Genomic DNA, 27,814 nt, shown 5'->3' with positions numbered 1-27,814 from the left:
TTTTTGCGTTTGCTGATGCTATGTTTACAATTGAAAGTGTGCTGAGGCCTGCTAACCAGGCCCCAGCACCAGTGTTCTTTCCCTAACCTGTACTTTTGTATCCACAATTGGCAGACCCTGGCATCCAGATAAGTCCCTTGTAACTGGTACTTCTAGTACCAAGGGCCCTGATGCCAAGGAAGGTCTCTAAGGGCTGCAGCATGTCTTATGCCACCCTGGAGACCTCTCACTCAGCACAGACACACTGCTTACCAGCTTGTGTGTGCTAGTGAGGACAAAACGAGTAAGTCGACATGGCACTCCCCTCAGGGTGCCATGCCAGCCTCTCACTGCCTATGCAGTATAGGTAAGACACCCCTCTAGCAGGCCTTACAGCCCTAAGGCAGGGTGCACTATACCATAGGTGAGGGTACCAGTGCATGAGCATGGTACCCTTACAGTGTCTAAACAAAACCTTAGACATTGTAAGTGCAGGGTAGCCATAAGAGTATATGGTCTGGGAGTTTGTCAAACACGAACTCCACAGCACCATAATGGCTACACTGAAAACTGGGAAGTTTGGTATCAGACTTCTCAGCACAATAAATGCACACTGATGCCAGTGTACTTTTTATTGCAAAATACACCCCAGAGGGCACCTTAGAGGTGCCCCCTGAAACTTAAACGACTATCTGTGTAGGCTGACTAGTTTTAGCAGCCTGCCACAAACCGAGGCATGTTGCTGGCCCCATGGGGAGAGTGCCTTTGTCACTCTGAGGCCAGTAACAAAGCCTGCACTGGGTGGAGATGCTAACACCTCCCCCAGGCAGGAATTGTCACACCTGGCGGTGAGCCTCAAAGGCTCACCTCCTTTGTGCCAACCCAGCAGGACACTCCAGCTAGTGGAGTTGCCCGCCCCCTCCGGCCAGGCCCCACTTTTGGCGGCAAGGCCGGAGAAAATAATGAGAAAAACAAGGAGGAGTCACTGGCCAGTCAGGACAGCCCCTAAGGTGTCCTGAGCTGAAGTAACTCTAACTTTTAGAAATCCTCCATCTTGCAGATGGAGGATTCCCCCAATAGGGTTAGGATTGTGACCCCCTCCCCTTGGGAGGAGGCACAAAGAGGGTGTACCCACCCTCAGGGCTAGCAGCCATTGGCTACTAACCCCCCAGACCTAAACACGCCCTTAAATTTAGTATTTAAGGGCTACCCTGAACCCTAGAAAATTAGATTCCTGCAACTACAAGAAGAAGGACTGCCTAGCTGAAAAACCCCTGCAGAGGAAGACCAGAAGACGACAACTGCCTTGGCTCCAGAAACTCACCGGCCTGTCTCCTGCCTTCCAAAGATCCTGCTCCAGCGACGCCTTCCAAAGGGACCAGCGACCTCGACATCCTCTGAGGACTGCCCCTGCTTCGAAAAGACAAGAAACTCCTGAGGACAGCGGACCTGCTCCAAGAAAAGCTGCAACTTTGTTTCCAGCAGCTTTAAAGAACCCTGCAAGCTCCCCGCAAGAAGCGTGAGACTTGCAACACTGCACCCGGCGACCCCGACTCGGCTGGTGGCGATCCAACACCTCAGGAGGGACCCCAGGACTACTCTAAGACTGTGAGTACAAAAACCTGTCCCCCCTGAGCCCCCACAGCGCCGCCTGCAGAGGGAATCCCGAGGCTTCCCCTGACCGCGACTCTTTGAACCTAAAGTCCCGACGCCTGGGAGAGACCCTGCACCCGCAGCCCCCAGGACCTGAAGGACCGGACTTTCACTGGAGGAGTGACCCCCAGGAGTCCCTCTCCCTTGACCAAGTGGAGGTTTCCCCGAGGAACCCCCCCCCTTGCCTGCCTGCAGCGCTGAAGAGATCCCTAGATCTCCCATTGACTTCCATTACAAACCCGACGCTTGTTTCTACACTGCACCCGGCCGCCCCCGCGCTGCTGAGGGTGAAATTTCTGTGTGGGCTTGTGTCCCCCCCGGTGCCCTACAAAGCCCCCCTGGTCTGCCCTCCGAAGACGCGGGTACTTACCTGCAAGCAGACCGGAACCGGGGCACCCCCTTCTCTCCATTCTAGCCTATGTGTTTTGGGCACCACTTTGAACTCTGCACCTGACCGGCCCTGAGCTGCTGGTGTGGTGACTTTGGGGTTGCTCTGAACCCCCAACGGTGGGCTACCTTGGACCAAGAACTAAGCCCTGTAAGTGTCTTACTTACCGGGTTAACCTAACAAATACTTACCTCCCCTAGGAACTGTGAAAATTGCACTGTGTCCACTTTTAAAACAGCTATTTGTGAATAACTTGAAAAGTATACATGCAATTTTGATGATTTGAAGTTCCTAAAGTACTTACCTCCAATACCTTTCGAATGAGATATTACATGTAGAATTTGAACCTGTGGTTCTTAAAATAAACTAAGAAAAGAGATTTTTCTATACAAAAACCTATTGGCTGGATTTGTCTCTGAGTGTGTGTACCTCATTTATTGTCTATGTGTATGTACAACAAATGCTTAACACTACTCCTTGGATAAGCCTACTGCTCGACCACACTACCACAAAATAGAGCATTAGTATTATCTCTTTTTGCCACTATCTTACCTCTAAGGGGAACTCTTGGACTCTGTGCATGCTATTCCTTACTTTGAAATAGCACATACAGAGCCAACTTCCTACATATGTCCTTCGAACTGAGAATCTCCTGGTCTCAGAGTCCATTGAAGTTTGTTGTGTTCTTTTTGCTAAGTGTTTTGGTTATCATTGCGCTCGGTGATGCCCTGCACAATTAGCTCTTCAAACTATAAAGAATGTTGACCGTACCTCTAGGCCCACAATGTTTCTGAGCCACTTCTCCAGGAGTAATTCTGGTGCATTCGCTTCTGATTGTTCTGGGAACCTAACAAAACGTAGAATGCACCACTTGGATCTGACCTTTGCATCTTCCTGCTAGTTTTCAAATTGGTTTGTCTTGTTAGCATAGTCAGAATGGAGCATAACTCCTTCACTACCTTTTGTGAATCTTTGCACCTTCTTTTCCATTAATAGTGAGCACATCAGTTTACCGGGTGCTTGCCTTCCCTGTGCTAGCATATTGCTCCATCTGTGTTTGCTCTAAGGCTTTGGCATGTTAATTCCAACCCACAAAACCTATGTGGTCTTGTGTCAGAGAGATATGGCTAAAAAGGTAAGGAAAACTTATCTTCTGTGGGAACTATAGTGCTCCTTATATTTTGTTTATTTTTTGGGTGTGGAGGGCATTCTTTCTTTTGCAGTCCATGCTGCATATTTCTTGCACTTCCCCCTCTGGCCACATTCATTTTGCATATCCATCCTGTTAAAACAGAGTTCACCACCCGCTTGTGGGCCAGAGTCAACCAGTTTGCCTGAAGAGTTGAGGCTCTATTCTCATTACATAGCTTCATTTAAGGGGTGGAATGGCTCCTGTCAACCTGCAACACTAGGCTCCTGGCCCTGCTCTTCAGTGAGCATTCGGCTTAGCCGTTTCACTTGCAGGTGCTGCTGGCCCCAGTCCTTTAGTGTTAAATTCTGACACTGTTAAGAACAACATCATATAATAGTTTTATCCTTAAGCATAGTTAATTAGGATTGTGTTTTTAAGAATTCATGTGCTTGGATAACGTATCCTTTCCCATCGGTCCACAGTACTTGTCTGCTGCTGGTAACTGTGCTGTTTTCTTGTGTACCATTACACTGCTGCCACCAAATTGTGCACAGCTTCTTGTGACCCCTAATTTGCCCGTGGAACCTGAAAAATTAAATGTGTGATCGTGGACAAGGCTCTAGTCTCCCAGTGCCGGGCTGTCATAACTGACAAAATAACTGGCTAGAAGCTGGGCTAAGCAACGCCTGAGGACCTATTTAACAGGATGTTACAAGGTGATCCCAGTAAAGTATATTCAAGTATTCAGGAATAGCAGTATGATGGTGTGATTACTCTTCAGTTTATTTGATGCGTCAGATTATTGTATTTTTTTGGGGTGACTGTAGTTTTTGAAAGATGTGAGCTATTCCTGTGAACAGAAGTGAACAACCTTGTTCTTGCCTGAAGCAATGTGTGTTTAAATCTGATGTGTTTCTAAAATATGGCTTTTCATCTTTCAGTTCGGGGGCAAGAGAATGGCTTAGATTATGGGAAGAGCAGTGGTCTTTCTGGGAGAGGCACAGAGAGAGGGAGAAGAGGACGTGGAAGAGGACGAGGTAATATCCCAACTTTTCTTCTTGTGGTGTTCCTTCGGTGACCATTTCGTCGGATTGCTATAAGACCTCTTAATAGTGCGGCTGTGTGCCACAGCTGTTGTGATTGAACAATAACTGCTTTTTATGTGGTTGGTATTGGAGCTAAATTACTCTACATGGCTTGGAAAAGCAGTGTCAATCTACATTTGTTTTTTTGTTGTTGTTCTTACTTGACTTGTTTTTCTCCTGACATTCTGTGACTACACAGGAGAGTCGGTTTTTTGGGGGAGGTTCATCATCACAGCCACATTCTAATGAGTGATCCCCAAAAGTAAACATTAAACCTGTATGAGGGTAGTTAAGGTGCCGTAATTCCTGGCTTTAAAGAAGCTTGGTTTAGTGGCTGAGTGATTCTAGATGAGTGCCACAGAACTGCACCCCTGAGGGGAGAATGTGGGGTCACTTGACTGGTTTCATTTGCGGAAGTGGCCAGCATCAGTCTGTTTCACGAGGTAAACGTGGATGGTTATGTCCACTTACAACACGTGATGCATAGATTCTTAGTTCTCCTGCTTGCTGCCTTGCGCAGGAATGGCATTACTTACATGTTGGGGAGGACTTCTACTTATTGGATGAAGTGATGTTTCTATTCCCCTTCACATGGCTGTCAGTTCACTACAAGGATTGGTGTTAAGGTAACATCACATACACCTTTATTACCCCCCTCCTCCCTCCAAGGCACATTAAAGTATAACTCTTACTCCTGTGTTGCTGGCTGCCACCTAGCAGTGGCCGCTGTCTGACAAATTCTCTCCTAGTCAGAGTTTGTTTGTGCTTGCTCCTGAGCTAGTTGTTTCTGAAGTTCTAAAGACAAAACAGAAGCTGTGCTCTAACTTGAGCCACAAAGATTTGTGTACTTATTCCCTTGAGTCGGTACATTGTACTTGTGTTAGACATTTAGGGTTATTTCTACACTTGCCTACAGCAGTCACGTTAGTCACATTACATCTGCTGTATGGCAGTTCTTCTACATAGTCTGGAGACATCTGATTTTCTGGGACCTTAGAACAGCTAGGTTTCTCCCTCTTGGGATCATGACAGTTTTCCTGTTTGCTGGTATGCATTTTGCTGGGTTCTGCAGGTTGACTTGTCTCAACACCGTGTAGGTCTGTTTAATTTGGAGGGGGCTTTATAAAAACAGAGCAATTTGAACTATCCATGGTTCTTGAGTGAGTGTAGTTTTGCTTGATCTCTAATACTTTGTTACAATTCAAAGTGTGAACTGATGGATCCTGTGGTCTCTTTGGTCCCCCACCACCCCAATCCCATGTAAAAGAAAATGTGTGACTGGCTTGAAATATTGTGGGGTGGTTTTCCATTTTCAGATATTGTCAGTATCTTCTGGTTTATTACTTAACAGCCAACATCGCCTAAAGTAAACCATGGCTGCTGTTTTCTCTCTGCCCTAAATTAAGTAGTTTAACCAGCTGACATGCATTAATATTACTGACCTTTCACTGTGATTACAAGAGGACCTCATAGGTGGTATGATTTGGGTTATGCTTGTGCATCTGCATAAACTGATGTTTTACTTACACAGGACTGCACCACTGATTCATGTGCCCGACGGTTTACTAGTTTTTTTTTTTAGGGATTTTGTTAGTATGGTGTGGTTCTGATTTTTTTTTTTTTTGGGGGGGGGGCAGAGAAGCATGATCTTTTCAGTGGAACAATAGGGCTTTGGCATCTGCTGGCCCTTGGATACTAGGCACAGTTATCAAGAGTTCTGCTGATATCAGTCGTAGTTTGGCGTTAGAATGGGGGTAAATATTGTATAAATCAAATATTGGGCGACAAATTGAAAACGGTTATTTTCTACAGAAAACATTAAGTGACTCCGGAAATATGATTTAATGCATTGTTACAGAGTTAAGTGATGTGCAGAGAAACTCTGAAGCGGCGTTGTAGATAATTTAAGGTTTTGTGTGTATCGGTTTGTTAAACTCTTCCTTTCCTGCAGGGGGTTCTGGAAGGAGAGGAGGCCGTTTCTCTGCGCAAGGAATGGGGTAAGTGTTTGAAATCAGTATTGTTTAGCAACAATTTACAATAGTAGGTTGAAGTAGTTGGATAGGGGTAGGAACCCAATAGGGGCACCTTCCATTTTTAAGAATAATTTGGACTTGCGTGCTATGCACAAGTTAAATGAGTTCTCAAATGGGTTCATTACTGTTCTTGCCATAACACTGTTTAAGGAGTAAAGTGCACTTTAGACTGTCTTCACCCACTACCTGCCTTCTTGTTTTAGATGCGTTCACCTTTTGAGCAATGGGCCTCCAGTGGCAAATGTTTAGAAGGGGCTTTTTTTGGTTGTCATTGCCTTTTGCCTGAAGAGTTGTTTTAACTAAAATACTTTATATCTTGCAATGTTTTTCACCAGGATGTCGTGGTTCTCTACCCTTCCAGAGACCCTAAGTTTAATTTGATCCTTGGTCATTTGACCATCAAAGCACTAAATTACAACAAAAAAAAACCCACATTCATTGCACTCTTCTTCAGGCTAGTAAACCAGATAGTCACCGCTTACAGTGCAAAGCCTCTAGCATTTCAAAATCCCTAACCTTGAGAATTCAAACTTCTCACACGTTCAGCAGAGCAAATATAAAACCATGGATTGCATTTGAAAGATAATTTCTCATGACATCCATTTGTAGGACAATTTTGTGTTACTTTGCCTGCTTTATGAACTATCTTGCTCTGTATATACTATATCAAAATGATAGTGTGCATAGAGTCCAGGGGTTTCCCAGAGGCTTAACAGATGCCAAAGTAGGTAGTACTAATGCTCATTTGTAGTGAAATGCAATGGGTAGTGAAAAGCATTTTGGAGGTGGGGGGGAATTAGTTTGATTTACAGGTAAGTACTCAATTTGAAGTTCCAAGATGGAGGATTCTACACGGGGGGTAGGTCACGTCTGCTCTAGACACCCTAGGGGTGATCCTAGCTGTGGTGGTCACTCCTCCCTATTTTCCCTAATTTTCCCGCCGGACTTGCTGCCAAAAGTGGGGCTTTGTCCAGGGGGTGGGCAACTCCACTAGCTGGAGTGCCCTGAGGTACTGTTATCTGAGGGTTGAGCATTTGAAGCTCCGTCCCAGGTGTTAAAGTTCCTGCAGGGGGAGGTGGAAAGCACCTCCACCCAGGACAGGCTTTGTTTCTGGCCACAGAAAGCACAAAGGCACTCACCATGTCTGGTCAGAAACTTGTCTGAAAGGGTCAGGCTGGCACACACCGGTCAGTCCTACACTAGCAGTTTGGCTAACATCCAGGGGGCGTTTCTAAGATGCCCTCTGTGTGCATTTTCCAATAAATCCCACACCGACATCAGTGTGTGTTTATTGTGCTGAGAAGCTTGATACCAAACTTCCCAGTATTCAGTGAAACCATTACGGAGCTATGGAGTTCGTAATGACATACCCCCAGACCACATACTGTTTATGGTTACCCTGCACTTACAATGTCTAAAAATTGGCTTGGACACTGTAGGGGCATAGTGTTCATGCAGCTATGCCCTCACCTGTGGTATAGTGCATCCTTCCTTAGAGCTGTATGGCCTGCTAGAGGGGTGACTTACCTATGCCACAGGCAGTGGTTTGTGGGCATGGCACCCTGAGAGGGGTACCATGTCGACTTTGCAGCTTATATGTGCTGGTGGGGAGGAAAAGGCAAAGGCTGTGTATGTGCTTTGAGGGGTCACCTCAGGGTGACATAACACATGCTGCAGCCCTTGGGGACCTTCCCTGGCCACAGGGCCCTTGGTACCTTTTATAAGGGACTTATCTGTGTGCCATTGGTGTGCCAATTGTAGAAACAAAGGTACAGTTTTGGGGAAAGAACACTGGTGCTGAGGCCTGGTTAGCAGGATCCCAGCACACTTTCAATTAAAGTTGGCATCAGCATCGGGCAAAAAGGGGGGAATAACCATGCCAACTGTGGCACTTTCATACACTCCATTTGCACCTTCCCCTTTATCCATGTTGTAAAGAAATGGCTCCCTGTTGCAGTTACCCCCCACTTTTTGCCTGATACTGATGCTGACTTGACGGAGAAGTGTGCTGGGACCCTGCTAACCAGGCCCCAGCACCAGTGTTCTTTCACCTAAAATGTACCATTGTTTCCACAATTGGCACAACCCTGGCACCTAGGTAAGTCCCTTGTAACTGGTACCCCTGGTACCAAGGGCCCTGATGCCAGGGAAGGTCTCTAAGGGCTGCAGCATGTCTTATGCCACCCTAGGGACCCCTCACTCAGCACAGACACACTGCTTGCCAGCTTGTGTGTGCTGATGGGGAGAAAATGACTAAGTTGACATGGCACTCCCCTCAGGATGCCATGCCAACCTCCCACTGCCTGTGGCATAGGTAAGTCACCCCTCTAGTAGGCCTTACAGCCCTAAGGCAGGGTGCACTATACCACAGGTGAGGGCATATGTGCATGAGCACTATGCCCCTACAGTGTCTAAGCAAAACCTTAGACATTGTAAGTGCAGGGTAGCCATAAGAGTATATGGGCTGGGAGTCTGTCAAAAACGAACTCCACAGCTCCATAATGGCTACACTGAATACTGGGAAGTTTAGTATCAAACTTCTCAGAATAATAAACCCACACTGATGCCAGTGTTAGATTTATTAAAAAATGCACACAGAGGGCATCTTAGAGATACCCCCTGTATTTTACCCAATTGTTCAGTGCAGGACTGACTGGTCTGTGCCAGCCTGCTGCTGAGAGACGAGTGTCTGACCTCATGCGGTGAGAGCCTTTGTGCTCTCTGAGGACAGAAACAAAGCCTGCTCTGGGTGGAGGTGCTTCACACCTCCCCCCTGCAGGAACTGTAACACCTAGCAGTAAGCTTCAAAGGCTCAAGCTTCGTGTTACAATGCCCCAGGGCACTCCAGCTAGTGGAGATGCCCGCCTCCTGGACCCATCCCCCACTTTTGGCGGCAAGTCCAGGAGAGATAATGAGAAAAACAAGGAGGAGTCACTGGCCAGTCAGGACAGCCCCTAAGGTGTCCTGAGGTGACTCTGACTTTTAGAAATCCTCCATCTTGCAGATGGAGGATTCCCCCAATAGGATTAGGGATGTGACCCCCTCCCCTTGGGAGGAGGCACAAAGAGGGTGTACTCACCCTCAGGGCTAGTAGCCATTGGCTACTAACCCCCCAGACCTAAACACGCCCTTAAATTTAGTATTTAAGGGCTACCCTGAACCCTAGAAAAATTAGATTCCTGCAACAACAAGAAGGACTGCCTAGCTGAAAACCCCTGCAGAGAAAGACCAGAAGACAACAACTGCCTTGGCTCCAGAAACTCACCGGCCTGTCTCCTGCCTTCCAAAGAACTCTGCTCCAGCGACGCCTTCCAAAGGGACCAGCGACCTCTGAATCCTCTGAGGACTGCCCTGCTTCGACGACAAGAAACTCCCGAGGACAGCGGACCTGCTCCAAAAAGACTGCAACTTTGTTTCAAGAAGCAGCTTTAAAGAACCCTGCAACTCCCCGCAAGAAGCGTGAGACTTGCAACACTGCACCCGGCGACCCCGACTCGGCTGGTGGAGAACCAACACCTCAGGGAGGACCCCCGGACTACTCTACGACTGTGAGTACCAAAACCTGTCCCCCCTGAGCCCCCACAGCGCCGCCTGCAGAGGGAACCCCGAGGCTTCCCCTGACCGCGACTCTCTGAAACCTAAGTCCCGACGCCTGGAAAAGACCCTGCACCCGCAGCCCCCAGGACCTGAAGGACCGGACTTTCACTGCAGAAGTGACCCCCAGGAGTCCCTCTCCCTTGCCCAAGTGGAGGTTTCCCAGAGGAAGCCCCCCCTTGCCTGCCTGCAGCGCTGAAGAGATCCCTTGATCTCTCATTGACTTACATTGCGAACCCGACGCTTGTTCTAACACTGCACCCGGCCGCCCCCGCGCCGCTGAGGGTGAAATTTCTGTGTGGGCTTGTGTCCCCCCCGGTGCCCTACAAAACCCCCCTGGTCTGCCCTCCGAAGACGCGGGTACTTACCTGCAAGCAGACCGGAACCGGGGCACCCCCTTCTCTCCATTGGAGCCTATGCGTTTTGGGCACCACTTTGAACTCTGCACCTGACCGGCCCTGAGCTGCTGGTGTGGTAACTTTGGGGTTGCTCTGAACCCCCAACGGTGGGCTACCTTGGACCAAGAACTGAACCCTGTAAGTGTCTTACTTACCTGGTAAAACTAACAAAAAACTTACCTCCCCCAGGAACTGTGAAAATTGCACTAAGTGTCCACTTTTAAAATAGCTATTTGTGAATAACTTGAAAAGTATACATGCAATTGAAATGATTCAAAGTTCCTAATGTACTTACCTGCAATACCTTTCAAACAAGATATTACATGTTAAATTTGAACCTGTGGTTCTAAAAATAAACTAAGAAAAGATATTTTTCTATAACCAAACCTATTGGCTGGATTTGTCTCTGAGTGTGTGTACCTCATTTATTGTCTATGTGTATGTACAACAAATGCTTAACACTACTCCTTGGATAAGCCTACTGCTCGACCACACTACCACAAAATAGAGCATTAGTATTATCTCTTTTTACCACTATTTTACCTCTAAGGGGAACCCTTGGACTCTGTGCATGCTATTCCTTACTTTGAAATAGCACATACAGAGCCAACTTCCTACACATGTTAAGAGCTATGGTGTTTCTTGTGATCTTCAATATAGCTTAGGAAGTTCATTTTGGGCCCGGTTATTCAGCATAGTCTAGTGAATGAGCTGCTTCAGATTGGAAGTGTTTTTCACTGTAGGATATTCTGCATTGTTTTCAGTGGTGGTTGCCTTTTAAGTTTCTCGGTCATTTAATTTGGTCGTAGGCAACACTAATACCTTGTTTCTGTTACAGAACGTTTAACCCTGCTGATTATGCAGAGCCCTCCAACATGGATGACCATTATGGTTCCAGTAGTAATTGGAACAGTACTGGGAGCATGGAACCAGATGATGGGACAAGTAAGCTTGTGTGCCGGCTTTCTGCCTAATAATTAGTGTCCTTTCATTAGTGTATACCTGCTTCTGTAATGGGGGCCTCAGCAAGTTTTTGCATTTTCCCATGCACTAATTTAATTTCTGTACCTTAATGTGGGTTTGTAGTCCATATGTAGCACTTCTAGTGCAGCACTATAGTTTACACTAATGTGTAGTCAAAGATTGCATGCATTCATTTATGCTTTGCCTTTCCTGAAGGCGCACAGTTTCAGACTCTGTCAAAGATCCTTTGTTCTATTACTATACTGTTCTATTTCTAATTCTGCAGATTAATTTCCTCCCACATTTACGTGCAAACTAAATTCTGCCAATATCATACTATGGATCTTCACCAGAATTCAGTTGCAGGAATGTGACTGGTGAACTGGGTCTGCAAGTGTAGTACACTTGCTATTATGTACTGTATGTTCCTATAATGTCCTTATATTTTTGTATCATTTGCACAAAGTGCACTAAACTGAGTTGCTTGTGAAGTGATGGTATTGTACTTGTCTCAGACTAAATGATTATCTGTAAAATGCATGAACGTTCGGGTTGAACCTCTCCACCAGAAGCTTCTTTGAAAGGAGTGTCCTCACTGACCCATGGGAGTCCACATATCTGGTGTGGTGGTAAAATAGACTTGGTCTTTCCATTCTGGTGGGAGTATAAAAGGCTGTGGTGCTATTTGCCCAGAATAGCTGAAATATTTTGGAAATTAATAGAGCTGTCTAATTGAATAGTCCTTGGTAGAATGCAGCAAGTTATCTTCAGTACTGAATAATTATGAAGCTACAGTTTAGACAGATGCAAATTAATTTCTTTTTTGGGTACTTTAATAGTATCCTGTTTTATCAATGATGCTTAAAACTATCTACACTGCTCTCAAAAGGCTTGTTTGCCCTATTCTAGAAAAATGAAAGGTTAAAGCAGAACCCGAAAAACGGTTCTGTTTTAAAGGTTTGGGTTGTGTCTATGGTTTAGTGTCATAGAGGCAGTGTAAGCTAGGGATACTTGTATAGTCATACTGATATGAGACCGATTAGTCTGATTTGAGAGGACTAACAAATCTGTTTGAGTTACTGGGAAAGGGCTGGATGGTGAGGTGAACTGGAAAGGATAAAATGATGAAATTGATAAATTTCTGTTTAGAGGTTTCTGTAATGTTCAAGAACTGATTGACCTCTATGATTTGACGTTGGTGGAAAAACGGGGCGGTGTTAGCAAATATAAATGTTTGTGTGTATTGAGAGTGGAAGTGGTAATGATTTACCAGTGAAGTTGCTATAATAGCTTTCGATGTAACTGACTCATTGTTGCAGTGGTGAAGGAGGAAGGCATTACCTGGGGTTAGAGGGGGGTATACACATACATAAACACATGTATATGAATTTCTGGAGTGGGAATGTGCACAGTTGCTGTTCTCCTGGGGTCGGGAGAGGGACTGTTTTTATTTTTTGTGCTCACCAGCTCTGCATCTAATGTGAAAGTTCCATTTGATCCGTTATTTTTCTTTTCTTTTTTTTGTTTCAGGACTTGATTACATTGGGGGTCAGGGGTCAAATTATCCCCGAAACTTTGACACTGCTCCTGGTATGACACATCCAGGTGCACAATCTGCCCGGATCTCTTTACTAATTATAGTTTATACTTTTTTTTTTTTTTCTTTTAGGTTTGCATACTGTTTACGTTATCCTAATTTTGTGTTTGGTTTTGATTCAGTTAACTGTTAAGCTATGTCTGCAGGACTCCTACATTTCTCTCCAATTCTATCTGGTCACTACGCTCATATTCTTCCTCTGCTTTCTTTTTTTTCAGTCCCTTCTTCACACTACCTTCCTTGTTTATCCTAAACCATACTGTGTATCGCAGTTTTTTCCTCCTACAGTTGCCTGGTCTTTTTTTTTGTCATCCCCAACTAATTATTTGTCCTGCTTATCATTCTTTTCTTTGTCTTGTTCTAAAGATCAGTGTGCACCATTTGCAATGTATTGCTCTGAATTTACTGCTTTTGAGCGAACTGTTCCAATTATGTTCTGCTCAAACACATGTTGTCCCCAACGTAGCCTTTTTTCTTTGTCTGTACAATTGTCCTGCTGCCCCTTGAGTTGTATGCAGCACTGGGTTTTAATTCTTTTTGAGTCCTGATAGCTTACTCATCTGCTGAGCCTTCAGTCATCTCATGCTTTTTAACATTCAGTTAAGTTTGTGTTTTTCAAACCCTGGCTATTGGGCAGCATAATAAAGAGGATCCTGGCAGTTGCGGATCTTGATCATCGTTGTGATCTGGGCCATTGCATTTTTTATACTCTCATTGTGCCATCTTGAGAACATGGACCTTATAGTTTTGACGACGCTTATGTGGGTTCATTGGGGTTGGTGACTATCACTAGGTAACTTAGAAGCCTGGTGTTTCAGCCTTTTACCGAGAATACCTGCCCTTTGAAAGCATGCCAGGTGACACCATGTTTCTGTAGATGCTAGCTTACCTTTTTGGTCTTGAGCATTGATGCACCGATGGACATGTTTCCTATAACTTTCAATCACCTTAAAACCTCACCTGGTGGAAAAAACTAAACTTAAAAATAAAAGTTTTATCTAGAAAATACTTTTGGTCCGGCCATCGTTTTTGATTATGAAAGCAATTGATAGGCATTGGTGTAAATTGGTTTGCCCCATTTATGGTAGGGAATGTTGTCTGATCAGACAGTGGTGCTATGTAAAATGTACTTTACTCTTTCCATCTGGGGAACAGAGGATGTTTCTAGAGTTGTGCCACATGTATGTTTGATTTTTGGATTTTTCAGGGCGGGGGAAAACATTTTGTTTGGCTATGCCCATAATCTCTCCTAATGGTTGACAGCAGGAATTAGGGGATTTAGCAGAGCTTTTAGTGTTTACCTAAATCAGGATTGGGCTCTGACATGTCTTCTGCTTTATCTTGTTTGCATTACAAATGGAGCAAGGTAGAGTAGCTTGCTGTAGTTGATGTTCTGCACCAGTGGGGGCAGTTTACACAGCAGCATCAAGGAGTGGAAGCTTGATTTGTATTCACTTCCTATAAAGCAAAGAACTTCCACTTCCTGACTGCAATCGTATCTCTTCTTACAGGCAGGGAAGAGACTGCTTCAAATGCTTGCTTCTTAGAGGAAAGTGAACTAGAATTAACACAGTTCGATTCTTCCATTTGAGAATGCAGTAAGAGGTGTGAATGACTGAGGTGCTTTGCTGAAAATGGTACCCTCTACCAAGTTTAATTCCTTTTCATGTATGCTTCCTTTTTGCAGGTGCATGGAGGACAGCTACAGAGGAATGGGGTACAGAGGACTGGAATGAAGATGTAGGTATTCAGCTGGTGGAACTGCAGCAGCATCCTGGCATAGCATGACTTAGAGGAGTTAGTGGGTGTACTGCTGTGACACTTGTTAGTACATTGTTTTAAGTTAGCCGCTTTGCAACAAAGATGTTTTCTCTGTAAAGAGGCTAATAGTTAAAGCAGTGATTTTTGCTTTAGCCCGAATCTAAGGCTAGTGGTGTGCTGCATTATAGAACTACGGGTGAGTAGAAGTATGTTAGGTTATTAGTGCAGGCTGTGAAGTCATGACAGAAAAGTGGATACATTGAAGGTGGTGTTCCTGCGTATGTCCTTGGGTAGTAAAAAGTGAATGGGGATGTGGTAGCACTGTTTTAACCTCAGAACTGATCTCTCACTTACAGTCTGATTGTCCACCTTCAGCAATATAATCTGAACCTTCTAAGCCTTGTGTGGCTCCTTAACTAGTGTAAATTGGATCTCAAGCATGTAAACTGGGTATCCTTAAATGTCCATTGATGGAACTGTTTGCCTGTGACTCAGATTTCTCCCCACGCCCATACAGTTCAGTAGTGCAAACCGGTTTGTTAATAAATTGAAACTTCTGGACAGTGGGATGCTGCTTTGTTTCTTAAGCTTAAAGTTCTTCTACTTTGGGACTTGATGGCTCTATCTGTTGCCCACTTCAAGTGCATCAACTGCCTGCCACCTGCTAGTGATGAAAGGATGACTAGTTAATAATGTCCAAATGTAGCTTGTGGTGCTGTTAATAAACTTAGAGGTACCATATTTACTGACTGGCGGTTTGCCAATCTGAACTGTGCCAGAATTTTAACCCGCTAGCTGTAGCTCAGAGCAGGGTCAGCTGCAAGGGTCAGTATGAACCATTTTTCTGCTATAGCAGTACACAGCAAGCAGTGGTTCTTGCAGCCCAACACAGATACTTTAATTTTACCAGAATCAGCGCTGTTTTCACCTGTTTATTACTCCAGTATTGGCACGTTCATAGATTCACCTGATTGAATCCTTCTCTGTCATCCCTTATTATAGCAATGTAATGTAAAATATAATACATTAAGGCCCTTAGGCCTTCTCTTTTGTAGCATATAAAAGTCTGTTAAAAAAACAAACAAAAAAAAGATAGACCTCAGCCAATCAGGCTGTACCTCCCTTCAGACCACGCCTGTGTGAAGCTCCAGTCCCTCATTATCTACTGCACCACGTGCGAGGGAGTCTCCACTGAGCTCTGCTCAGTCACACCTTTTCAGTTTCATTTCTGATGATATTGTTTATCAAATTCTGCTTCTGACAGCTTATATCTCCTACACCTCACTATTGTCTGGTGGGTATCTGATTTCTACTTCACCAACCATGTCCAATAAGGAGAAAGTCTTTTTAGAGCCTGCAAGACCTGTGGCAAGAAAAGACTTCATTTTGAAGATCCAAACAAGGATTGTATATATTGCCTTTACCCAGACCATTCAGCGACAGTCTGCACGGTATGCAGAATATTTTCTAACAAAACTCTCAAGGACAGAGGGGCCAGGCTGCACATTTGGCTCCAGAAATTAAAATCAAGAAAGGAGCCTGTTTCGAGTCTGGTGGTGAGGAAGGAAGGCACGCAAAAGGGACCGATCACTTCACTCTTGTGCCTCTAGTGAGCACCCCCAAAAGTCCTCAAAAAAGACTATTCAAGGGACTTATAACGGTAGCAGTCCTTTGTGTTCTCCTCACAGAAAATCTAACTCCGCACAAGGAGAGGAAAGGGGCATTCTGCTGCTTTACAAGGGTTGCAAAAGGCTTTTTCGGAATCCCCCTACTCGACCTTCATTGGTTCAACGTTCTTTCAGAAAAACCTTCTGGAAAAAACATTGTCAACGAGACCCTCGTTGACACCATCGATGAAAGTGTCTACGGCAACGTCAGCAGCCAATACTGCAATCACGGTCTAGACAGTGTGCAGTGCTTCAACCATTCACATGACGTTGTTGATGCCTTCAGTAAGCTGTAGTCAGTTGGCTCTGTATATATCATATCAAAATGAGTGTGCACAGAATCCAGGGGTACCCCAGATGTTTAACAGAGACTAAAGTAGACAATACTAATGTTCTATTTGTGGTAACAAGCAGTTATGCTTAGAGTGTAGTGCAAAGCTTTTGTTGTACACACACAGTCAAATAAGGCACACACTCAATGACTAACTCCAGGCCAATGTATTTATATTGGAAAAAATATATATTTTGTCAATTCTTTCTAGAACCAAAAAGATCGTGTTGCAGGTATTACATTTGCAGGTAAGTATCAAACATTTGTATCAAAAGCACTTTGTTTAGATTTGGCAAATAAAACTGTTTACAGGCAAGTAACACTTCTCGCTTTCAAAAGTTGACACAAAATCAACCCAGGACTGGCTCGAGGGTTTGTAAGCCCCCCACCCCCTTAACCTAATTTTAGACCACTCAGTGGTGAATCCAAAGCCCTCAATCAGGGTAGTCTTCATGTGGTCATAGGATTCAGCATCTGCACCAGTGAGTGTGAGGAGCCTATCTCTACACTTGCCAGTGAACAGTTCCTAAAGGAAAGCTCCCTAATGAGAATACTTTAATCGTCTAGTTCCAGAAACCCTCTCACAGGCTGTGACCCCCTTGATGTCATCACCTTCCTCATACTTGGGGGACAATCTTTTTGGGGATTTTAGGGGTATCTGAATGCTCTGTGTCCCGATCTGTTGTATTGCTGCAATCATTAATGGTTCCTAACTGAATTTCAGCGCTCTCCCTTTCTATAACCAGGGGCTGTCTAAGGCTTATCTTTTGGCCTTCCTTGCTAAAAGGAGGTCCTCTTCATTGAGGCTGCCTTCAGTGTTCCCACAGAAGCAGGACTCCCATGTGGGAGGCCCAGATCCAGTGAGCACTATCCTTGGAGTCTGGGGCAATTGTACCCTGTCGTGCCTAGTTAGGTTAGGAGTGGCAAGTTCATCCTCCTGAACCCTAACCTCTTACCCATCCAAGGGGAGGTCTTCCTCCTCAGGGGGGGATTACTTTGTATACTCTGCCAAGAGCTCTTAGAGCTTCACCTTGGTAGGTATGGAACCTGTTTTGATGTTTTTCACTCTGCAGAGGGACCTTAACTCTCTCATCCCAAGATGGAGGTAAGGGGTGAGGTTGAGTTCCACAACCATGTCTTCTGAGCTTCTAATTTTGTTACTAAAGTTGGAGATTACTTTTAGGAACTAAAAACGACTTCTAGTTTCTTACCCCTAACTTATAACTTTAACATCTAAAAAGAAATGCTAAAGGGGACTTAACCAAGGCCCTAGCAGGACTTATAAAAAAATTAGAAAAATAGCAAAATTCACAAATCAGATGACTCTAAAGGCAGTTCTCAAATTTAGTTGTGTGGTCAAATATTAGCTGAGTAGCCCAGCAAATGCTAAATCGTACACCCCACCAATGTAGGAAGCTGGCTCTGTATATACTATATCAAAATGAGATATACTGTGCAGAGTTCAGGGGTTCCCCTGAGCCTTAATAGGCTAAAGTAGATAACACTAATGCTCTCTTTTGTGGGAGTATGGTCGAGCAGTTAGGCGGAAAGAGTGTTACTGCAGTTTGAGGTAAGTATTTGACTTACAATTCCAGTCTCTTGGGGTTAGGATGTCCACTGGTCAAGGCTCAAGATGACCCCAAACATACAGCAACATGGGGCCGTCTGGTGCAGAGGTAAAAATTAGTGCTGAATTTACAATGGGATCCTATGGAGACTGGGGGCACTCAGAAACAGATGTGCTGACATGTAAGTGCCAGCAACTTCAGAGGGGTGACCTGGAGGGTTGAGGTGAGCATCTGGGGGCTGGTCCACCTGTTAGCACCAAACACCCCCAGCGGCCTCAGGGGTGCAGGGTGCAAACTGTGTAGGGCTCTCAATGCTTTTCAATAGGGGGACCACAAGGTTCACAAAGATGCTGCCGGCTGGGTCCAGAGGTTCGGTTCTGAGATAAGAGGCAGGACACACAGGGGGGCTGCCTGCTGGACGTTGCTAGACCAGTGGTTGGAATTCCCCAAGGCCAGGGGGCTGCGTGTGCAAGTATGCCCTTTAGGCATCGGACTTTTTTGTCAGTTTCTCTGGTGGTGGTGGGGGGGGGGGGGGGGGGAGTCCTCTGGATTTAGGCTCCAGGTGGTGTTGTGTTGGCCAGTAGGGGTCAACCCAGGGTGGACACAAGGTCAGAATAGCCTGGGGACCTGCTCTGGACAGGTGGACCACTTGGACACAGGCTGTGCATGTCAGGTGCTGAGTTGGCAGAACTCAAGGATCCAGGGTGGTTTTGGAGTCTCTGTTGGAGATTTTTGTGGAGAGGACTGCTGTCTTAGGGAGTTCTTGGTCTTCTGGTAGGCAGGCAGGGGGGAATTGGATGGGGCTCACTGCAGCACTGGACACCTTAGGGGTGGTCCTAGCTGGAGTAGTCACTCCTTGTTTTCCCTAATTACTCCGCCGGACTTGCTGCCACAAGTGGGGCTTTGTACGGGGGTAGGCTTCTCCACTGGCTGGAGTCACTAGGACACTAACAGGAGGCCTGAGCCTTTGAGTCTCACTCCCAAGTGTTTCAGTTCCTGCAGGGGGAAGGTGCAAAACACCTCCACCCAGAGCAGGCTTTGTTTCTGGCCTCAGAGCACGAAGGCACACACCCATGAGGTCAGAAACCTGTCTTTTAGTGGCAGGCTGGCACAGACTGATCAGCCTTACACTAAAAGGTTGGTTAAAATACAGGGGCATCTCTAAGATGCTCTCTGGGTGCATTTTTCAATAAATAAAACACTGGCATGAGTATGGGTTTATTGTGCTGAGACGTTTGATACTAAACTTCTCAGCCTTCAGTGAAGCCATGATGGAGCTATGGAGTTTGTGATGAGATTTCCAGCCCATGTACTTAATATGGCCTCACCGCACTTCAAATGTCTAAGAATGGACTTAGACACTGTAGGGACATGTTGCTCATGCAGCTATGTCCTCACCTCTTGTATAGTGCACCGTGCTTTAGGGCTGTAAGGCCTGCTAGAGAGGTTAATTAACTGTGTCACAGGCAGTCAGTGGTTGGTGGGCATGGCACCCTTTTTCTTCCCACCAGCATACACAAGCCTCAATGTGCATGTGTTTGGGGAGGATTCCCTTAGGGTGGCACAATGCGTGCTGCAGCCCTTGGGGGCCCTCCCCAGTCACAGAGCCCTTAGTACCACTGGTACCTTTTTACAAGGGTCTTATCTGTATGCCAGGGTTGTGCCAATTGTGGAAACAATGATAGTTTTAGGGAAAGAACACTGGTTCTGGGGCCTGGTTAGCAGGATCCCTGCATACTCTAGTCTGCATCAATGTCTGGCAAAACATGGGGGAGATCTATTAAATCCGACACACAGTCAAATCTCTTGTAACCCTTCAATTTAATAAACCGCCTTTTCGAAGCACAAGTATAGGGAAATATGAGTACAGTATTGAAGGGAAGTGCCCTCTTTTGTGGCTTGGTTACCCCCATTTTCTGCCTGTTGCCATTGTGTTTGTGTTCACTGGGATCCTGCTATCCAGGGCCCCAGTGATTAGGGGCTCTCCTCCAAATTTGGTTGCTAGTAACCTTTTCTTCCCACAATTGGCATACTGGTCCTCCCATATAAGTCCCTAATATAGCATTGGGGTTCCAGGGGATCTCTGTGTGCTGCACCAGTTAACCTTCCTCCCATAGGGAGCCCTTGTAAAGGGTTCTCCAGGCCTGCCAGTGCAGTCTGTGTGAACCAGATGCACTCTGGGGGCTCCTTAGAGGACCACCAACATTGCTACCACCTGTCTTACCGAGTTTTCTAGGCAGCCCGGCTGCTGCCACCCCTCAGACAGGTTTTTGCCCTCCTGCTGCTTAATCAAGCCCAGGAAGGCATAAAAAAGGATTTCCCATGGGTTAGGGAGTTGTAACACCCTCTCCCTTTGGAACTAGGTGTGACTGGCTTGGGAGGGGTAGCCAAGGTGGCTTGCTTTGAAGGGCACATTTGGTGCCCTTTCCGCATAAACTAATCCACACCGGTTCAGGGACCGCAGCAAAACTGGACAATGAAAAGGGGAGTGACCACTCCCCTGTCAATCACTACCACAGGGGTGGTGCTCAGAGCTCCTCCAGAGGGTCCCTGGGTTCTGCCATCATGATTCTGAGGTTGGCAGGGAACTCTGGGAGCATGAGTGGCCAGGCAGGTGATGTCAGAGGCACCCTCCGATAGGTAATTACCTGGTTAGGTGACCAAGCCCTCTCTTTGGGATATATAGGGTCTTCCTCTGGTGTGGGTCCTCAGGTTCGGCTTGCAAGATTCCAGCAGGACTCCTCTGCATTGACTTCTGGACCCTTAACGAACCTACAAGCTGCAGACCCATGAGGAAGAGTATTCTGCAACATTGCATCCAGAATTATTGCCAGCTTTGCAAGATTTTCCCAGCCATGCATTCTCAGAAGACTGCAACTCTTCAGTCTGCACAAGAAGGAGGAATCTCCCTTGGGGTGAAGGCTCCACTCCCCTGTAACCACAGGTACCTGGCTGCAACGACGACCGTCTGCGTAGATCTCCTCTTGTCCTGAGTGGCTTAGGTCCTGCATCACGGATGGTGGTCCGGAGAGTCTTCCTTGGTCCTCTCCACCAGCTGTCGCACTTTGGTGGTGGTGTAAGGCCTTCCCACTCCATGCAGGGCAGCAGCCCTGTGCACTGTCCTTTTCAGCTGTCAAGGCTTGTTTTTCTTCACCTCCAAGGGGAACTTCAGGCAACGTGTAGCTCCAGCAAACCCCCCCCCGCGGGAACTACTGGGCCTCTGTGTGTTCTCCAGTGACAAGGGAGAAACTTCTGTGGTGCTGCTTCTGCGACTTCTTTGTCCCTGTCCTGTGTGACACCTGTGGGTGCTGCCTCTGTCCTTCTGTGACGCCCCCTGTGACCTCCCACCCAATCCTGGAATCCTGGGTAGAGTCTTCCTGGATCCTGCTGGTCCCTGGGATTGCCTCTTACTCCAATCACAGTTTTGCCTTTGCGAAGGTTTGTTGGTGGAAATCCTTCACAGACACCCATTTGCTATCCAGCTTCCTGCGTGGGACACCTTTTGCATGCATCAGGAACCCTTCTCCAGCTTCTTTGCTGCAGTGCTGACCGGTCTTCCTTCTTCGTCGACCAACTCCAAAAGGTACCTCTGGGTGGGTAGTATCTCCTACTCCCCCTGGACTCCACAGGCCCTTCTGGACTTGGTCCCCTCTCTCCATAGATCTCCATCTGGGGTAATCCACTGCTGATTTCTTGCAGGCTGTTCTGGGGATTTTTTTTTTCTTTTCATCCTTTGGGGTGGTTTTGGGGAAATCCAGTGTTTTACTCCTGCATTCCTGGTCACTAGGGTACTGTATTAGCTGTGTGATTTCCTAGTACTCTCAGCTCCCTCTACACGATTTGCTTTCCTAGGTGGGTGCCCTATGTTCGAATTCCACTTTCTTTGTATATGGTTTGCCCCCCCCCCCCGAGCTACTGTTGCTTATTTCTATTTTACACTGTTTCTAACCTTTTATGCTTATTACTGTTTATTAGTGGGTGTGTGTGTATGTGTATATATATATATATATATATATATAAAATATGTTCAATGGCATGTGTAGCTGCAGATACATATGCTGTGCATTAGTCCACCATCTAGTGTTGGGCTCGGAGTGTTACAAGAAGTTTTTCGTCTAAGAAGGGCTTTAGAGTCACGGGATCGAGTGACTCCTCCAATTCGGTTCCATTGCCCATGGGCATCGACTCCATTGTTAGATTGTTTTTATTGCGCCGTCGGGTTCGGACGTGTTTCCTCTCGTTCGGAGATTTTGATTCGGAAAACCTTGTAAAACTCTTTTCGTCGGTATTGTATTGATCGGGATCATATTCTTCCATGGACACAGCACTACCGTCGGGAAAACAACTTTGTTGGCCCTTCGCGGCACGCGTGCCCAACTTGGGCCTATTCGGCCGACCGTGTGGAAGCCTCATGGATCGGACTCCAGTCTGTTCCTCTGTGCCACGCGAAGTACCCGTACACAGACCAGCATCTAGTTTGCTACCTCTGCCTTTTCCCAGACCATCGCGAAGAAAACTGCAAGGCCTGTCGATCCTTCAGATTGAAAAAGACTCTTAAAGACTGTAGAGCACGAAGGTTCGAAATGGCGTCGACAAGCGAGGATCATCAACGTAGAAGAGGAAGAATTGATGCAGAGTGCAGTCTCCGTTCACGATTCCGAGTCCGAGCAGGAATCGGACGAAGACAGACCAGTCACAGCAGGACAACATGTGAGTACATCTGCCCCTGCACCCTCACAAAAGAAAAAAACACAAAGCCTTGGGTACGCCACTGCCGGAAGGCCATGGCTCGGCCACAAAAAAGACTGTCTGTGACCGAACTCCCATTTTGGCACCGAAAAAGGCCACTCCTCCGAAAACATTGGAGACAACAAAATGCTCCATTTCAGACTCCAGTAAACACCAATTTTCAGAGTTGAAAGTCTGTTTCGGAGCCGAAACCTTCGTCCTCTTCATCTTTTTCAATCCCGAAAAAGCACGCTTCGGAGCCGAAAATGCCAACCTACACAGAGGAGCATGGACTTTCAAAGAGACTTAAAGAAAGCCACAAAACCTCTGAAGAGGAGTTAGACGTAGAACCAATTTTGGAAATTATGGATGAAAGACATTCCAGGATCCACATCCATAAGGATACAGGAGGAATTATTACAGCACCTCCTTTAAAAACAGAGGAAGCTAGCTTTTCAGGAGGAATTGGACACTATGCAGCCTCCAGCTAAATGCCAAAGCAGAAGGAGAAACCACCACCTCCTCAGTTCCTCCTCGTCACTCTCCTCCTCATTCTCTCCACCTACCTAACCTCTCCTCCTACCAGCCCCACACTAATGCAGTCACCCACTCATTCATACGATTCACAACAGGACAGTGTTGATCCATGGGATCTTTATGACCCTGATCCCATTCCAAGTAATGATCCAGATTCCTCTAAACCATCACTACCTGAGGATAGTACTATCTATAATCAAGTCATAGCTAGGGCTCCAGCATATCATGGTGTTACCATGCATACAGAGCCACTAGAAGAGGATTTTTTATTTAACACTCTATCCTCAACACATTCTAGGTACCAATGCCTCCTGATGCTCCCAGGCATGTAAAAACATGCAGATCAAATCTTTAATGAACCGGTAAAGGCACGCATCATAACACCTAGGATAGAGAAGAGATATAAACCTGCACCCTCTGATCCTGATTATATCACCCATCAGGTACCTCCTGATTCTGTTGTAGTTAGTGCTGCCAGGAAGATGGCAAATAGTCAGTCATCAGGAGATGCACCACCTCCTGATAAAGCAGGAAATTCGATGCTGCAGGAAAATTAGTTGCATCCCAGGCAACAAATCAGTGGAGGATAGCCAACTCGCAAGCGCTAATAGCTCGCTATGACAGAGCCCTTTGGGACGAGATGCAGGACATAATACAGCATCTCCCCAAAGAACACCAGAAAAGGACGCAACAGATAGTTGAGGAAGGGCAAGCCATTACAAACAACCAGATAAGATCTGCCCTAGATGCAGCACATAGCGCTGCTTGGAGTGTCAACACTGCAGTCACTAAAAGCAGACATGCATGGCTCTGATCTTCTGGATTCAAGGCAGAAATACAGCAGGCAGTGTTGAACATGCCGTTCGACAAAAAACATCTTTGGCCCAGAAGTAGACACAGCCATCGGAAAATTTTGAAAAGACTCTGACACAGCAAAGGCAATGGGTGCACTGTACTCTGCACCATATGGGGGGGGGGGTCATTTAGTAAACCTCAGTTTCGAGGTGGTTTCAGACCACAGCCCTCAGAGGCATCAACCTCAGAGGCATCAACCTCAGACAAAGCCATCTTACCAACCACAATACCAACGTGGTAGTTTTAGGGACACATATAGAGGACAATACCCCAAAAATAGTGGGAAATTTCAGGGCTCTAAGAAGTCTCCACAGCACCCAAAACAGTGACTTCCCTCATTCCCTTCCACTCCACACCTCTCCTGAGGGGTGAAGACTACAATAGTTCCACACAAATTGGCAAAATATTACCACAGACAACTGGGTGCTGTCAATTATCTGCAATGGCTATTGCGTAGAATTGATAAACACTCCTCCAAATATTCCCCCAAGGTTACACAAACTATCCACACAACACACAGTTCTGTTACAAGAAGAGGTCCAATCTCTACTAAAACAAGCAATAGAATTGGTTCCACAGTCTCAAACAGGAACAGGAGTTTATTCACTATACTTTCTAATTCCCCAAAAAGATGGCACCCTCGGGCCAATATTAGACCTCAGGCCCCTCAGTCCTTACATCCTGTCAGAACATTTTCACATGGTAACTTTACAGGATGTCATCCCACTACTACAAAAACAATATCTCAAATTTGTCATTCAGGGAAAACCCTACCAATTCAGTGTTTTGGAGTAACAGTGCCAAGGGTATTCACAAAGTGCTTGGCAGTAGTGGCAGCCTACCTAAGAAGACAACATATACATGTCTTTCCATATCTAGATGATTGGCTAATAAAATAAAGCAGTCATACACAATGGCAAAATCATACGCATTATGGAATACGAACCTTACACACACTTGGCTTCTCAAACTACCAAAATTCACACCTTCAACCAGCACAAATACAACAGTATTTGGGTGCAATACTAAATACTCAACAAGCTCTAGCATATCCAAATACACAAAGGATACAAGCTTTCTAAAATATAATCACACAAATACAAACAAATCGACCATACACTGTCAGGTTTGTAATTAAACTTTTAGGAATGATGGCATCATGTATTGCAATTGTTCCACATGCAAGACTAAACATGCGGCCCTTACAACAGTGCCTTGCATGACAATGGTCACAGGCACACAGTCAACTCCAAGATCTATTGTTGATAGACCGCTAAACATACATGTCCCTTCAGTGGTGGAATTCCACAAATCTAAGCAAAGGGCAGCCACTTCAAGATGCTGTGCCTCATACCATAATTACAACAAATGCATCAATGATTGGATGGGGAGCTCACCTAAACAATCACAACATTCAAGGGCAATGGGATGTCAAACACAAACAGCTACACAGAAACCACTCAGTTATTAGCTGTTTTTCTAGTACTCCAAGCTTTTCAACCTCTTGGCACACAGAAGAATGTTATCAAAACAGACAACATGACAATCATATATTATCTCAACAGGGAGGGACACATTCATTCCAACTGTCCCTTCTAGCCCAGAAAAGGTGGATACGCAGGCTGTAGACTGACTCTGCATTGGCACCGGCTACTGATCCATCCTTCCTTCCAAAAATAGTAAGATTCTGAATTTCACATTATTTTCACTGTTGGCAAGACATCTCCTCAGACCAGTGGTTACTAAGCCTTATCCATTTCTGCCATACCCAGGCGTTCCTGCACATTCCACCAGCAAGTCCTCCTTTTCCACACACTCAAAGACCTGCATCTCCTAAAAAAGGAAGTTTTGGCAGTGCTCAGGAAAGGGGAAATGGAAAAAGATCAAGTTTTAGACAGAAAGAGCGGATTTTTCTGTTTCTTTCTAGTCAAGAAGAAATGGAAGGAGAGGCGTCCAATTATGGACCTCAAATCAACACATCTCAAGAAGGGAATTATGTCCTTTCTGGATCTCCAGGACACACACACTTCCACATCTGGATCCATCCATCCCACAGAAAGTTTCTCAGGTTTACGGTAGACTGAAATCACTTCCAATTCAAAGTACTGCCTTTCTGCCTGAAATCAGCCCCCAGGATATTCACCACGTTTGACTCCGGTCGCATCGTTCGTGAGAACAAAAGCATCAGGTATTCCCATATTTGGATCACTGGTTAAAGTCTCGTCCAAGGCGCAGAGGTAGACAGCAGCTTGTAAACAACTATTCAGATAATTGGGTCTCACAGTCGACAAGAAGTCAGACTTTCTATCCTCAAATATCACCTTTTTAAGGACAATTCTAGAAATGTCACTCAAAGCTGCTCCTACAATGGAAAGACCCCCTTAAACTAATCACCTTGGCCTAATCTGTACACAGAAAAGTCTTTCTGTTTTGCCTCTTCAAGCCCCTGTTACGGATGATGTCTTCCTGTATACCTCTCATTCCATTTTGCAGTCCACTGGCTCCTGTGACTATACAATTGGTGTTTTTAAAGACTATGATCACAGCACTGTCCTGGTGGACCCAGAGCTCCCATCTGTCATTCGGTGTCTCATTTCTCACTCCACCATCACCCTGGGTAATCGCAACCGACGATTCACTGGAAGAGTGGGGAGCGCCTACCTTCAGGACTTGCAAGTCAGTGGAAAATGCATCACAAAAGCTTCCGCTTAAATCTTCTGGAGTTCAAAGCGGTTCGCCTAGCCCTTCAAGCTTTTCTGTCAAAGATAAACTATTCTCCAGTCCTCATACATATGGACAACAATGCTCTATAGCAACAAACTGGGAGAGACCAGGGACCATATGTACAAACACATTTTCCCATAGACACAGAATGGGCAAAACGGCTTGCTACATCTGGCCCCAAATCTCTGCTCTCAACTCAGGACTCACAGCATATCTGGAATTGGTCTATCCTCTAAGGAGTGCATCTATGAGCAGAGCATGTGCCAGGAAACCAGAAAGTGCTATCAAACTCTCTTAGCAGGTTGACATCATCCAGCCACAAATGGGAATTAGATCAGAAGGTACTTAACCACGTCTTCGCTCAATGGGAAAAGCTGCACTTGGACCTGTTCGCCACTCTCTATGATGCATATGTTCGATGGCATCTGTCGCTGTAGATACACATGGTCTGCATAGCTCGCCATCTGGTGTTGGGTCGGAGTGTTACAAGTTGTTTTTCTTCGAAGAAGTGTTTTCGAGTCACTGGACCGAGTGGCTCCTCCTTCTGTGCTCATTGCGCATGGGCGTCGACTCCATCTTCGATTGTTTTCTTTCCGCCATCGGGTTCGGACGTGTTCCTGTCGCTCCGAGTTTCGGAACGGAGAGATAGCTGAAAACTGAAGATTTTCGACTGTATCGTTGCGATCCGGTTCGAGATAAACACAGACGACAACGCATTGAACATCGAAGCGCTTCGGTGCCCTTCGGGGTAGATTTCGGCACACCGTCGGGGCCTAGTCGGCCCGACCGCGTGGAGAACAACGCCGATGGAACGGACCCCG

At 45.9% G+C, this 27,814-nt stretch overlaps 1 protein-coding gene across 27 annotated transcripts in view; it reads left to right on the top strand.

The window, feature by feature from the left end:
• The window catches only part of UBAP2L (ubiquitin associated protein 2 like), a 756,258-nt gene that overhangs the window by 55,583 nt on the left and 672,861 nt on the right, over positions 1–27,814 (top strand). For 14 of the 27 annotated variants that reach the window (XR_011200006.1, XR_011200008.1, XR_011200007.1 and 11 more), the window contains exons 6-10: positions 4,094–4,189; positions 6,189–6,234; positions 11,101–11,207; positions 12,756–12,830; positions 14,510–14,562. Coding sequence is in view for 22 of the 27 variants with exons in the window: in XM_069218129.1 (XP_069074230.1) it covers positions 4,094–4,189; positions 6,189–6,234; positions 11,101–11,207; positions 12,756–12,830; positions 14,510–14,562 (377 nt within the window). In the remaining 5 variants the exon portion in view is untranslated. The remainder of the gene's footprint in view (positions 1–4,093; positions 4,190–6,188; positions 6,235–11,100; positions 11,208–12,755; positions 12,831–14,509; positions 14,563–27,814) is intronic. The other 13 variants (XR_011200010.1, XM_069218134.1, XM_069218138.1 and 10 more) reach the window with 2 other exon arrangements.

Source organism: Pleurodeles waltl, chromosome 12, assembly GCF_031143425.1.
Source record: "Pleurodeles waltl isolate 20211129_DDA chromosome 12, aPleWal1.hap1.20221129, whole genome shotgun sequence".
NCBI classification, from domain to species: Eukaryota; Metazoa; Chordata; class Amphibia; order Caudata; family Salamandridae; genus Pleurodeles; species Pleurodeles waltl.
Note: the sequence above shows the minus strand (reverse complement) of the source record. Positions and strands in the feature narration are given on the sequence as shown.